This window comes from Acanthaster planci, linkage group LG12 (genome assembly GCF_054643075.1).
Source record: "Acanthaster planci isolate LZ-2023a linkage group LG12, COTS_SCS, whole genome shotgun sequence".
Classification (NCBI taxonomy): domain Eukaryota; kingdom Metazoa; phylum Echinodermata; class Asteroidea; order Valvatida; family Acanthasteridae; genus Acanthaster; species Acanthaster planci.
The window spans coordinates 1803884-1819073 of NC_141788.1; the positions used below are offsets into that span (position 1 = coordinate 1803884).

The following is a 15190-nucleotide window of genomic DNA, read 5'->3' on the forward strand; positions in this document are numbered from 1 at the left end:
ATATCTTTCTTTGTTAACTGAATCTCATTTTCCATCACCATCATCATGTTTAAATCACTATTTGTGTAAAGCCCACGGAAAGTTACAGTTAGATCATTGTATACATCTTGAACTCTCACACTCTGGTATAACTTTGTGTCTTTTTAAATGAGGGCTACTGCAAGAAGAAGAGGTACATCGGGACACAGATGCCAATGCCCAACACGGTGGCCGACTTCTGGCGCATGGTTTACGACCACAAAACGACCACCATAGTCATGCTGAACACGCTGGTTCCAAAAGATAAAGTAAGTTCAGATCTACAGTGGCAGGTGTGTTATCAACATAAAATGGTTGTCTTGCCTATTAAAACTGCACATAAAACCGTCTGGATCAATTTTTTGCACGCAATACTAAAATCATTAGTAATTACACATTCATGTCACTTAAGGCTCAAATTGTAATTTCAACGTCAGGAAAAGACTAATAATCACTGTGAAATATATTTCAAAAGATATGTATTTTGAAACATCACAATAAAAAGGGGAACCTTTTATCTCCCATCAGACAATGTCTTGCTACTGGCCACAAGAAGGACAAATTGACTTTGGACCTCTTGTCATTGAGCTGAATGAAACAACAGAGTATAAAGGTGTCACGAGACGCGCATTTACCCTCAAGAACAAGGATTCTGACTTCGAGGTAATTATGCCGAAATAATCCACTCTAAGATATTTGCAAATGCCCCCATTTTTAGTGCCGCTCATTTAAAATTAACTGGAAAGGAAATTTTTATAGTAACCTGGAGTAAAACAGGACTGACAGAGACGTACACAGAACGCTGTAGGGGAGATAATGATGAGGCGACAAACGGAACTGGCGTCCAAGTCAATGGTGGGGGGCACGTGGAGATGATGTAAGCAACCGGTTTCAATTTCGAAGTCGGTCTCGGTACCACTATTTGCTGGTCTTGGTATGCCATAGTCTTGGTCTCAGGCCATCTGGTGTCAACCATACAACACTAGCACGAGGGCCACATTTTGGAGAGTTACAACTCTGGATTTCATTGGTCAAAAAACTTCCCTTCTTTTTCGACTTTCCTAATTCTTGACAGGAAGGCGATCGGACGTACAGCACACACCACACAAATAAATCCTTTGGCTCAGTTAACATCGCTAGAGTCCATTATACTTTGTGAAATATTGGTAGGTTAGATTTCGAACTTACATAAAACACAAACGATGTCGTAAGTGTAAGTGGGAAAAATACAGAGAAATTGGTGATTGCAAAAATATGTACAAAGAGTTCACCATAATTCAATTAAGTGCGTTTGTTTGCAGTCTGAAGATTCGTGGGTCGTCACGCAGTTCCAGTATCACGACTGGCCGTCTGAAAAGGCAGTACCAAGCTCCTTCGACGGAATGTTCACTCTCTTGGACCTAACTCAAGATTGTCAGGAAGATAAGAGACCCATCGTAGTTCATTGCAAGTAAGTAGAGGCCCAGAAACGGCTCGTAAAGACTTTAACGTCACTGTAAAAGGGTTTGCTTTTTTGTCAAGTTTAATTATTGGCTACCCCTAAAAATATCCCTCGGAATTATGAAATATTTGAAAATATACGTAGAAGCTTTTTTATTTTTGCGTGCAAACGGCAAGTATGACATTTGTCTATCCTGACCAGGGACGGTTTTCTACATAGTAATCTTTACCATCTTATATTATTTCCCTTTAATTATTTTTCATATTCGAACCAATGATAGAGTTTCCCGGTACGCAAGCTTACGGACACAAACATCTGACTTTTTAGATATCCACAGTAGTAGGTTTCCTAAAAACGTTTTGATGATTCTCTTCACGAAGAGCTAGCTTTTACTTTTTGATACATATGCACAAATTGTTATTATCATCAATCTTTCCCAAGCGATGGATATGGCGCAACCTCTGTGTTCTGCGCCCTGATGGCGCTGTTGGATCAGTTCAAGTTCGAGAAGGCTGTAGATGTGTTCCAAGCTGCTCATCGTCTGCGCATGGTTAACACCAGCATGATGTACTCTGTTGTAAGTATATTTAATTAGAAACACGCGAATTTTGTGTGATGAGTCATAAATTGAAACACTTTATTCAGTATTAATTGAAGTTCCTGTTGGAATATATTATTTCATTTCTTTTGGACATTCTGTTTCTAAAAAGCTCATTTTCCGGTTAAAAGACTAATCAGTTTGTGCTTCATTTTTCAGCATCACTGTCCAATGTGCTTCATTTTTCAGCATCACTTTGCAATGTGCTACGATGTTTTCCAAGCTTACCTGAGCTCGACCACTATCTATGAGAATGTCTAATAAGCAACGTAAAGAGTGAAAGAGGAGTCCTCCAGATTTTTTCAGGAAGATAAATCGTGACGATATCTCTTCAAAGGTGAAAGGGGTGAGCCAGTTCGGTTCGGTATTTCAACATTCGGGAACAGCAGCAGAACAGTCCTATATCCGGTTCGCAAGTGACTTCATCATACATGCGCGCTCACTGCAAATTACAAGCTCCGATTGGCGGAACACCCAAGTTGCGCGTTAGCTATCGGTTTTACGAATCCACGGCCGTTTTCGAATACTCGCTTTCGGTTCAGTTGGAGGCTTCAACTGCTTTTTTACTACCTGACTTGAAGTTGCAACCGAAAAGGCAAATCTGATAGTGCCACAAAACATCAGGTAAGATGCAAAAGAACCAAGCATTCCAGTACTTCAATTTAATTTAAACGCTTCAGGCCCAAAATCAGGATTGGTTTCGGAGACGAAGCCAGAGACGGGGACCAATTAAGTTGAGTATTGGAAAACGACCCATGTAACTGAATGTGCAGTGGGCGTGGTTCAACTGGTGAAGTCACACTTACAAACTGGAAATCAGCGCAGTCATATACGCCAACTGACGCGCATGCTTTGTTCCCGGTAAACCTTCCCTTTATGACCTCCCGAACTTGCTCATTGTCTTTAGAGTAGTAACTGTTCCATGAAGTTGGGGAAAATCCATGAAAATGACCCTTGTATTTTTAGATTGGTTTTCAAAAAAATAAATGCTCGTGCAAAAACTAAACTATTTGAATAATAACGACCGAACACTCTTACTAATTCTATCCATTTTCTTAGAGAAAAGACTTTCGTGATAAAAAGCTTCTCAATTCAAGACAATCACTGTACCGACAATTTCCCATGTCTAGCTGAAGCGGAGTCTTCGCTACTCATGTTGTTATTACTTTTTTACAGTACATTAAAAGTCGACTTTTAATTGAATATAAAAGTACCAATAAACTAAGATTCTCTGAAAAAGATTTAGTGTCAATAACAGCAAGTACAGATGTGTCTTTGGTTCCCAAAGTTGAGCACCTAAGTTGAGCTTAACTGCATTAAACTGTTTACAACACATTTTGAATGTATACAAGCTTCTTTCCGCGGCACTATTCCATCAGGTTATGATGGTTAGTTCAGACTACATGCATACTCAGTTGTTCCCAGACACAGTACCCAGAAGATGATATCAAGTGACGAAAAAAAATGAATGAATCGTTGGAAAGTGCGATGATCAGAATCCATCAATCCGAAATTTCCTTAGTTACCGAATATACATGTATTACAAAATGTACGCTGGTGTTATTAACGATCACTTAAAACTGGAACAGTCACAGTACGTTGCAAATTCTCCATTGGTGGTATGTATTTGGAAATGGGTTTAATACAAACACAGAGTTCCATTCATTCTAACAATAATTATGTTGGTGCCAACACTTTTGGTGCCAGCACTTATAACCACTATTTTTGTTAAAGTATTGCGGCAATGAAATCTCTTCCAATGTATTTTTATAGCCTTTTTCAAGGTATGGAGCTCTTTGAGCATTCATTTTTGGTTAAAAACATTAAAAAGCACCTTAAAAGTATGTATGTTTTCCTAGACAACTGAGGGCGCTGTTGCTGTGATCCATGGAATACACATGGCTCAATGCATAGGGTTTTTTGTTCAAAATGTAAAACCAGAATGTGCTTACTGAAAACGTTTTGAAGACAAGTTTAATTTGGCCAAATCTACAAAAATTATGTGCACAAACCAATGTAGCATCGAGGCTTTCTTCCTTGGATGACATCAATTGCTAATGAATATGAAAATGCTCAGCATAAACCCCAAAAGGCAGTAAAATACTCTTTAAAATAGTGAAACAAAAAAGGAGTATATTGAGGGTTTTATTAAAACAATCGATTACAGCTTCCCTTTAAAACTTGTTCAACACATTTAAGCAGTCTAACGGAAAGGATATTTGAAAAACTATTCGCTGTTTTGGTCGTACAGATAAATGACAGGCATGTTTTAGTTTTGATGAACGCTTTGCACGTTGTTACCCCAAATTTTGGATCACTAGACAAAACTGCCCCCGAAAACAACAAATCGCCAAAACGTCGACCAATGACCTACAACTAGTGAAACGTATTATACAGCATCACCGCCGAAGAGCACCCTTGTTAGCAACTGCTCATCGTCAGCACTATCTATCTCACCTGAACATTTATTCTAAAGTGTTTGAGTTTTGCTTAAATCATTAAGTTACTTTATGCATTATTCGCAAATGTATACCGAAAATGTAGAATAGATGAAATTTAACTACTGAATATTGATGCTGATATATATTTACTCAGATTAAATAGGATTTGATTTTCGTAATATACCCGGTGCCTTTTACATAAAGGAAAACAAATGAAGGAATTAAAAATCCACTACAGATTCCAAATTTTGGACAGGACGTTTGTATTTCTGAATGGACATCGGTGTGGCTGTTTAATTTACACCTCAGCTTTTACAATGTATGGTGTCTTCCTGTACGTGTGATACTGACATTCGTGTTATTTCAAGGTGTCAAGAGTCGCCCGAATTTCAAGCTTGATATGTCTTTCAAAATACCACTTTGCTGCAACAAGGAGCTTTTGGGATAAATGAATGATTTGTGATTGATCTGTGTTCAAGAAGAGCCCTATGCCTTCTGGGTCAGGGTGACAGAATTTGTGTTATTTTGGTGGGTTGGAGCGTCAGAGGTGACAAGATACTTGTTGCCATTTTCAAAATGTCGCCCCATCGGAGTTGTTTTAGTAAGGGAATATAGGTGGTGCTTCAATAGAACGGCACTACTGTCGCTCTTTTCTACCGTCATGTTGTAGTGTCGCTCTATTCTACCATCATGTTGTAGTGTCGCTCTATTCCATTATCCAGGATCAAATAATTTGCAGGAGATTCATAATGTAATAGCATTTTGTTCTCGGTAAAGATGAAAATAATTACAATATTATTGTCGCAGTTACTGTACTCAGCATAATTATGTATGTGGAAATAAAGGGGCGAGTTTTGAAGAATTTGCTAAGTATGCGTCTTTATTTATATAGTTTTAGAGACTTCAACTCACTTTTAGGCATTTGTCGATTTCAGTTTGGATACAGCAAAAAAAGATAATTCGCTAATTACTACCATAGCCAATCCTCAATCCTCACCAATCTACACATCAACTAGTCGTTTCTTTGTAATGATGTTCCACTGTCACGATTCAATTTTTGTCATGTCCCGCATCTGCAAAGGTTCACTAGCCGTTTGGTATTACAGCACACAAAAACACCAGAAGTGTTGCCTTTTGTAATTAGACAACAATAAAAAAGAATAAAATAAATGATTATAAATATATTAAAATCATAATATTAAATTAGAATTAATATTTTTATAAAATAAACAATACTGACCTGTCGAGACGTCACAAGCTTTCTCAAATAAACTTACCTCTTGAAAAATGGAAACAATTAACTTATGACTGTAAGGGTTTGTAGCGTAGTAAAACGTATATGTATGCTAAATGGCGCCTTTCGTATAGGGAAAGGCAGTTCCGTTTCCAAAATTTCCATCTCTTATGTTACATTGATTACTTTTGACGTTACATCCAATAAATGCCTTAGAAGGATTTGCGTTCAAATGCATTTACAGAGGATTATGCATGGGTGATATAATACCGCGCTTATTACACACAGAGCTTAAGCAGGGTGGAAGAGAGCAAACGACCCATTTAAATTCACACACCTTATTGTCATGAAAGCCACATCCAACGGACCAAGATGGGTAATCTTAAAGGACTGGTACATGATGTCCTGGACGTGCCCTTTAATTGGGGCAATAAAAGACGTTCTCTATTAAATGATGTTTTGAAAGATCCTGAAAGGTGGAATAAAAGTACCTCAGGTCACACGACACTAACCACAATAGGTGTGGTTTTGTTTGATTGTCGAAGGCAGAATTTCGAAGATCAAAGTTTGACTCCAGATAAATTCAGAAACTGTTGAAGGATGGTCGTAATTTCAGTCATTTGCTTTCCATAAACACGTTCAACTGCAAACAATAAGTATAATTTATGCGAAGAGCATCAATTTTATACTCGTGATACTCGTAAATACAACTGAAAACTCGCTCAAAATTTACGATAACAAGTACGTATTCACACTTAGTAACGATACAGTCGAAGTAATCTACTGCAACTTTTTACAACACTAAGATGTGTTAGGTGTTAGCATTTTGCAAAAATGCAGTTGCTGAAAATGCAAATAAAAAAAAGACTGTAATTGCTCTAAATTCAGTCACATATAGCTATGAAAATTCCGTTCAAAATGCTTATACCATTACCAAAGCTATCAAAATCAATAAATGCAAGTCATTCTTAGCACACATTGACTGTATTGAAACATAAGCAAAGCGGGCAGACAGTCTACTTCACGCACTGGATATACGCAGGTACCTGTGCCCCTATAGAGCAAGCACAGCCTCTCTGTCAGCCCAAACCTGCTCAAGAACCACGGACAAAATGGTCGAACTTTCGATAGCGGATCCTTCGACCCAAACCGAAACGCAGTATAATGTCACAGAGACTATAAAACTCTATGAGTGTTAACATAAAAAGCCATACATTTCAGCTCGTGTGATGAAAATTTAGAGGAATCGAAGACCAAAATAAAACTAATTGAGGCAATCAGAATAAAAAGTTGGAGATTCAACTTGGGCCGTTTCCGACGGTCTCACAAAATCTCCACGAACACCAACCACAGACAGTGACAATGTAATTTCAAAAAATCCTGAAACGAAAGTTCAAACTTTGGACGATACTTGAACATAATTTTGTAATCACAATTTTGCATTAAATTATGTTACCGAATTTACATTTATGTCTCAATCTTCCAGAATGTTTCAAACGTTCTATAGCGCCCGCATGATTGCAAGAAACGTTTATGCCACGATTCCCTATAGACCGGAACAATTAAGTATTGTGTAAAGTCTGCGTACATGTCAAGAAGAGGACTCCGTACAGTGTATTTTTTTCTATTGCTGGGTGTCTACTGCGTATTCAGCATTGCCGATGAGTTTTTCACAAGGGCACAGGTCAATATATTTTGCCAGACGCTAGATCTCCATTTGCATGCAAAGCAGTTCAGCCAGAGAGCATATGTACGCGGAAGTGGATTTACTCTTAATCGTACGATATCTGTATTCATAACAATCATATTCATGGTGACTTTTTTATGAATGTTAAACATTAAGAAAGTCACATCAGTATTTCGAATATTTATTCTGCTACAAAGATCACACCATTGACAAAGAATCAATAAATATCACTCATTTTGGGGAAAGTGATGGCTGCGTGATCTCATTGTTGGACGCCCTGTCAAAAGTCCCTAGACCTTGACACATAACTAACCTGCAGCGAGTGTGTCTGGACTTAAATTTAACGGATACTCGATACTCTGCAAAACGGGGGGCTGAATAAATTCACAACTTATGACGTGCGTCATATCACATACAATATTTTGTCACGTAAGAAAGTAATGCGTAAATGATTCGTAGGGAATGATTGTCATGGCCAAGCTAACACGCCCAGCAGAAGGTGGAAGACAAAGCCCCCCATTGCAGAAAGGAGTGTCGACCGAGACACTGATGAAAGACAGGAGGCAGGAGTCCAACTGGATTACAGGTATCATCCAGTGGAAGATTACTCCAAGGCATCCAACAACCCATTCCTGAGATCATGGTTAAAAGCTAAGCTAATGCCATGGAGAGATATACATGCATGGCACACGATGTCTCCCAAATGAAAACATCAATTCACATAGTATGATCATTAAGCACATTTGTAATGAAGAATTTGAAGCAGAGCAAGGAGCAAGCAGAAAGTGGCTCAGGATTGCTACGGTGTTAAAACTAATTTCTTCGAACACTAATCCTGTGACATTGATGTCCTGTATTCTAACTCAAGTTTAGAACAATCCTGAATAAGTAGTCTTGATGTTAGGAATAAACACAAGGCCTTGAACAAACTGGATGAGGAAATGATCGCGGATCGCAGTTATTTCTCTTGTCCGATAATGAAAGTCGAAAATGAAAGAATGACTCACTTGCCAACACAAACGATCAAGAGAGGACAAAGCAAAACATATATATTTGCAAGAAGGAGATAAAGCACCCAGGATTTTACTTTGGCAATGTAGTAGTCAAAGCCAAGAGGTCTCTGGAAGTCAGTGACTTGATTAGAGCAGAACTTCACAAACGGGTAAGCTGTGTGATTTTTCCCATTTGGAGGATAAGAGTGGAAGCACTATCTCGTCTGTCGTCACCAAGACTGCCTACATTGTTTTGAAATCGGGCAAACCGTTATATATAATTGTTTTGAAATATCAAGGAAAAGGCTCTTGAAAAATAAGATCATGGGTGTTGCCAACCGTTATAATTAATGAACTCGCTGAAGCATATAATGCACTTCAGACGCAGTTTAAATTCATAAGCACAGACCATATTAATGACCAACCCAGTAAGAGCTGAAGTGGGTAACGTACCCTCTCACCTCTACATTGTGTCATTTTTGAAGAGCACCGTCTTTTTCTTCTGAGATTGATCATAAAGAGTTGCACTCGACGTCACATATTTCCCTATCAACACAAACTGTTTTATTTGTTTTGGGAAACGCATGCTCACTTAACATTCTTTTTTATTCATCAGTAAAGTATACATGCAGTCTCAAGAATGAACAGAAATAGTTCTGTTCAACTTTTATTATGGTCCTTTTTTCACTGTTGAGTTTCGCAATGCTTGTTGGAGTAAGTAATGAAATATATAGCCTAGCCAATTTTTTCCCAGAAATAAACACTCGATCATGACTCCGACTTTCCGCAGAACCTCCGCACAGTACCATCTTTACCTAATTGGTAATCTCGTCTTGTAGTCGTTCACATCATCGGAGGCGCTTGCTAAGATGCATTTCATGTTTCTTTCACTTCACTTTCCCATAAAGTGATAAATTATGGAGTTCCTATTCAACTGCCAATAACTCGTTTTCATTACGTGATTATCTTACGTTGACACATTTCCTTAAAACACACAAAACTGTGCACGAATGACGACATGTACGAAAATACCCGAGGCGGAAATACATGAGGAAAACGCAGGCTATTTCAATATGCCTATGCCTTTGAATTTTCTGTATTGTTAGTCATTCATGTGTATACTGACTATTCACAACACAAATGCATTCGTTGAACAGAAAGTGGCCTTGGGCTTGGCAGAAGTCAGTACTGAAATTCTTCAACGGGAACAGGTTAGTCTCACATGGAACGTTACTAAGCTGGGAAAATGGCGGCTTTGAGACACCGTTTTTGATCAAATGATTCCATGATTTGAACTCTAACACATGTACCAGCTTCTTCGACCCAAAGACGCCATGGTGCCATCAACGATATCTCGTCCTGGTGTACTGGTGATTTTGTTAGCTTTCGTCGTTTTACACAGGGGTAAATACGGCAATGTCTTTCAAATGTTATGACGACAATCCGGAAATAGAACAATTTATTTTTAACTTTTTTATTTTTCAAATGTCAAACATAGCTTAAGAAGTGCACACTCTGTCATTGAGGTGAGTTTTTACTTTTGACCTTGCTTCAGTGACCAGGCTGTAATTGTGTAAAAGGTTGTACTGATTACAACATTTTGCTATGACCACACTGCTTATGACCACAAACTTGCATAAAGCGTACAAAAACATTATTTTAGAGAAAAAGATGATTAGTGAAAAAGCAATAAACTGTAACAACCACACGCCATATTCAACGGCACCACACTTGGTACAACACACGGTCCATTACTAGAATTAGTAATAGTATTGAAATCTATCTAACTTCACGTCTCAGAAATGTTGTTATTTTACACAACAAACATGTAAACGTTCATGTTAGGCTTGGCCCTTAATATCGTTGGCAAACCAGCAAGTCAGAGCACAACCTTCGAGAACAATGCTGATGCGCAGCCAGGTTTGGCAGTGGACGGAGATCGAACCACCACTTCTCACACAGGTAAGTATTTCTGCAGCTTGAAAGTAGACTGTGTTCCTTACGTCAACGACAGGTGAGTATTTATCAACTGAAAATGAACACAAACAAATGGTTCTATCACAAAAATCCTCTGTATGAAATCATTTGGCTCGAAGCACGACTCATAATGTCACCGTCCGAAGCTCTTTCATCCCGATATTCGATTTCATGTCATGTCCAAATTGTGCATCTTTGTTTATGAAGGCGGACGCTAAACACAGTGTTGCTATATGCAAAACCATAGCGCAGTAACTCTAGTTGGACAAGGCATGACTGCCAAAGCTGATCAATGTGACGTCCTATGTCGCACACCGAAGCCGTGGTCATGACAAGAAAAATAGCAGATTGCATAAAACTGGAGGAGATGGGACGTGAAGCGCAAAGTACTAATGACTTTCTGGACCTATTATTTAATTGTTAAAAACTAACTTTATATAAAATGCTTTCAAGATTTCCCGGTCTGGAAAATGTTACTGCAAAGGCCGCACAATCATTTTTTTTTTTTTGGTTATTAAAGTACGCAACTTAACTCGCACATTACTCAAACATTTTGCCATGAATTTCCCCGTCTTGATGCAAGCAGTTTGTACTTGATTCCCCAAAATAAAAACCTGCATGCTATCTACGGACAACAAAAAGGACGAAAATGTGTTTCAGGGCCTACAATGCCATGGCCATTACAAAAAGTGCTGAACTGAACTGAGTCAACGAGTACAATACGCCCGGTCCAGTTTTGCATTTACGGCCTGTAAAACTCAAAGCGATCGGAATTAGAAGTGTGGACACTGACAATTTGTGTATTGGAAATAATAATCGTACAATATTGATGCACACTTTTTTTCAATTTATGATACACATCAGAGTGCTCCGGATACCAGTGGTGGAAAGTGGACCTCGAGGCGACCTATTGCTTGACGACGATCATTATTGTGAACAGGGCAGGCTACCACGGTAAGATTATCAGTGCAAACTCATAATTCATTTCATTTTATCAAAACATTTGAGATACAAATTGGGAAGGATGGATTTTCGTAGGCCCTGTATACATTTCCGTTCAGGAGGAGTGAAGATGTAGAAACCGATACTTAACCATGCTTTCTGGGGACCAATCCCATACGGCAGTATCACTGTCCCTGTGAGGCGGAGAAAACAGCATCTCAAAAGAAATACCGTTTTACAGCTACAATCCAATAGACAAACAAGCTTGCTTGGGCCATGGAAAACATGTTAATCTTTCATTACAAAAGATAGGGTGGGTAGAAAGGAAATGGTCATAACCAACCCGAGGTTTATGACTCCGTTAATGACCCTTGGAAGGCAAAAAAGAAGATGACCACTTTTTGGCCCTCCCATGAAAAATCTGCTTCTCCGTTATTTAAAAAAAAGCAGAAAAGTAGAATTCACGGTTGTTGTCAAAACGTCCAATCCTTATTTCTGCCTGTTCGAAAGGAGAAAAGCAGACGGTCACTTTTCGAGCGAACGAAGAAAAAGTAAAATCTGCTTTTCTTGAAGCAGAAGCAGAAAAATATAAATATGTATAACCATACAATGTTTGTTCTGCTTTTTAAGGTGTCAGAAAAGTAGAAAAGGCATGTTACAAAAACAAAAAATCTGCCCTTCTGCTAGCAGAACAGCAGATGGCCACTTTTCGTCCTCCATGCGTTTGACACTGTAGAGTGACACGGTTTTATTAGATCAGGGAGAAATGTGCGTTAATTGCTTGGAAAAATTCTGTACATTAAAAGGAAAACAAGTACACGTATTACATTGTTAATTATCCTTCAAAAATACCTAGGACTGTTTAGCTATTTGTATGTGTCAAAAGGCCGTCATGTGGCCGGTCTTAAGCGGTTGATAGAGCACCGGCTCACAGGAGACACACACCATAACAAGGCAAGAAGTGTGTTGAAAAGGTGAATAGGAATAGATACGCACTTTCAATAATCTTAATTAATTTTTGAACAGTTTGTGTAAAGGCTGATCTTGACCCCAAGACGCATAGTGCTCTATGACAGATTAAACACAGTGCGCCTTCTAACGCCTCAACAATTAGACCCGCACACTAGCTCGCACTAACGTCTTATGTGTGTCGGAAGAGCGGCTTCTTTTCCAAGGCAATCAATCGGCAATCCCGTAATGGGTTATAGAGTAACGAAAGTGAACACGCCACGCTTGCATTTTATGCGTGTAAAAGGAACTACTTCCTAATTCAAAATGACGTCACAATTCGGCACTCTAAATTGATAGTCAGTCGCCCAACAGTTATAAATAAACATAATTCATAAATAATAAAACTCATAACGTTGATGCGTATGATTTAGCTCTAATTTGTGGTGATCAAGTGGACGAATTAGATATCAACACCGTGATAGACCGCCCACTAATATTATCGAATGGACAGCTGAATTTTACTTAAAGACTGACATTTACAACGTCGTAATTTCAGACTTGGGCTAATACCGTTTGGTTTTAAACGGCCGAGCACACATTTATTCCGTAAATAATGCCCCTCTTACACCATGGCCCTATGCAGTTAGAATAAGTGGGATATGCCTCAGTTTCCAGGTAATGACACTGCAAATATTCCTCACAACTGTTTTCATTTGGTTAGTGGGTTTCTAAATATAACTGAAGAAACGAGTAATGAGTCACCGCAAACATGTTTCACTTAATACCTCAAGCGCATGCGTGTAGCGAGAATGGGACAAGGGGGCGTTGCCCCTTCCTTGAAAAAATGACATATCAGACAGGGAAGAATGGGGCAAAGTAAAGGACTTTTAACAAACAGTAATATACATAATTAAGCACAAAACAAAAACACAGGGAATTGACCCTACATGCTGTCAGTAGTTTGTTGGTTTATAGCTGATGAGTGCTTCGCCCCTGAAAAATATGGTTCCCGCCCCCCTTAAAAAAACAAAAATTTCTGGCGACACCCATGCTTACGTAATCCATTGACTTAGCCCATGCTTAACTTGCAAAAAAGACAATTTAAATAATAAATTAATAATTATGCAAGCATGCGCACAAATGGCCTTGGCGCCAAGGGCCAATGAAAATGTACAGGGGTGCAGTTTTGATTATTTTCTCTCAGGTTTTCTGGCTTTGTTTTTAGTTTTCTTCAGAAAATCCCATTAAATCGTTTTGCTATTGGTTTCTAATCAAAGCGGGATTTTCATTTCTCTGTAAAAAGACTTTTCATTTGCGCACGAGATTAAGCGGGAAAAAACCCGCTTAGACTAATAGTAAAAACGATTTGATGGGATTTTCTTAAGAAAAGCTGAAGAAAGATAGAAACCGGAGATAATATGATCAAAGGCGCACCCCTGTACATTTTCAATGCTCCTTGCCGCCAAGGCCATTTTGCATAACCATGAATAAATTGGTTGAAAGGGAAATCACATTGCTGTTTTTCATTGGAGCCCGCACCTTTCCATTACAATGTGGGATTACCGTACAGTTTGTAATTCTCTTTTGCATATTTTACAATGCAGGGAGACGATTGCAAGGTGCGGTAGTACGAGCTGGTTTGAATTCAGATCATACACAAAACACACAGATAGGATCTGCAGTTACTAATGATCAAGCTGTCAACGTATTAGAGATTGGTTTCGGGACGAACCCTTCTGTCGCCACTCAGTATGTTAGTGTGGAACTAACCGGGAACTGTCTCCACATGGCTGAAGTAATGGTCACTACTGAAACAAGCCCGGTCACAGCTGGTACTGGTGAGTATATGAGTAACTTTTATTGGTAATCTTTTAAACATTGTTGAAAGGTTTGGTTTCAAAAGTGTAAAATTTTATTGGTTTTGTGTGACTTGTATATCCGTGCAGGCAGCAAAATGAAGCCTGACAAAAATTCCGTCTTTGAACTATTTTCCTACCTACTTCTGTTCTTCAAGATAGGTTGAAATTTATTTTCATGTCTTTTTTATGACAGATAGAAAATGTAACATCTGTTGCCAATGTTCCAGGCTTTTTTCTATACGCAAACGTGCTACTATCTAGCAAACGCGCTACTTACTGCTGGTATCATAGGAGTAGGGTTTTGCGGCGCTGATCCAACCACACAACGGTGTTTTCTGTCCAAATTACTCATTTTCATCGGCTCCCCTGAAAATGCTTCATTGGAGATTTAAAAAGTGAGCACAAACCCTCACGTTTTACAACGTGTTCTTATCAATAGGTGCCCAAAACGACAAGGTTTAAGTGTATTTTGCTTTTTTTTTTGTTCATTCAACGCTAGTTTCCTCAGTGATACAATTAACTGCGACTCCAGCGAGTGTTACCGTCAGCTGGTCTCCAGTATCCTGTGCGGTTCATTACAGCGTGATGTATGCACTGACAAATAAAGATGGCTGCGAACAGATCAATTCACCAATGTACACCCAGCACTGCATGTGTCAGGGAAACCAGACTGCTATCAGTGGCCTGCTGTCAAATTCTCAGTATATTGTCAAAGTCAAAGCCTCCGTCAATGGTGCTTATGGACCGGAAGCGCAAAAATGGATCACTACTGACCCCGGGGGTATGTCTGCAGAATTCAGCTTCAATTAAAATTTACGGGTAGCTGAAATGGACTTTTTTTTCATAAAAACCTTAAAATTGCACCTTTTGTCCCAGTTAATGTTGTTTTAAATTTTCGTTTCACTCTTAATTTGCAGGGATAATTTACTTTGCTTTTGGGATTTTGTGCTAATGAGTATTTCCATATTCATCAGCAAAAATGTCATCCAGGTAAAAAAGCTCACATTATTTAGTACGCGAAAACTCCCGCATGTCCAAAGATTTTGCGGA

The 15190-nt window shown here is 38.8% G+C and overlaps 2 protein-coding genes and 1 long non-coding RNA gene across 7 annotated transcripts in view; 2 read left to right on the forward strand and 1 right to left on the reverse strand.

Annotated features, from left to right (window-relative positions):
• LOC147797051 (uncharacterized) overlaps positions 1 to 15190 on the reverse strand; it is a 106459-nt gene that overhangs the window by 49377 nt on the left and 41892 nt on the right. The window lies entirely within an intron of this gene.
• LOC110982838 (receptor-type tyrosine-protein phosphatase epsilon-like) overlaps positions 1 to 15190 on the forward strand; it is a 48112-nt gene that overhangs the window by 18292 nt on the left and 14630 nt on the right. Inside the window, exons 30-34 of one of the 3 annotated variants that reach the window (XM_022241554.2) lie at positions 153 to 287; positions 547 to 681; positions 1320 to 1468; positions 1901 to 2036; positions 2247 to 5360. The exons of the other annotated variants lie outside the window; for them this stretch is intronic. Coding sequence (XP_022097246.2) covers positions 153 to 287; positions 547 to 681; positions 1320 to 1468; positions 1901 to 2036; positions 2247 to 2318 — 627 coding nt within the window. The 3' untranslated portion in view covers positions 2319 to 5360. Of the gene's footprint in view, positions 1 to 152; positions 288 to 546; positions 682 to 1319; positions 1469 to 1900; positions 2037 to 2246; positions 5361 to 15190 lie in introns of those variants that run through there. 3 annotated transcript variants of the gene reach the window in all.
• On the forward strand, positions 8479 to 14950 carry LOC147797052 (uncharacterized). Its single transcript, XM_087143872.1, has 6 exons — positions 8479 to 8581; positions 9569 to 9815; positions 10257 to 10373; positions 11253 to 11342; positions 13886 to 14119; positions 14640 to 14950. Exons 2-6 carry the CDS (start codon positions 9716 to 9718, stop codon positions 14948 to 14950), a joined length of 852 nt encoding a protein of 283 aa, XP_086999998.1. The 5' UTR covers positions 8479 to 8581; positions 9569 to 9715.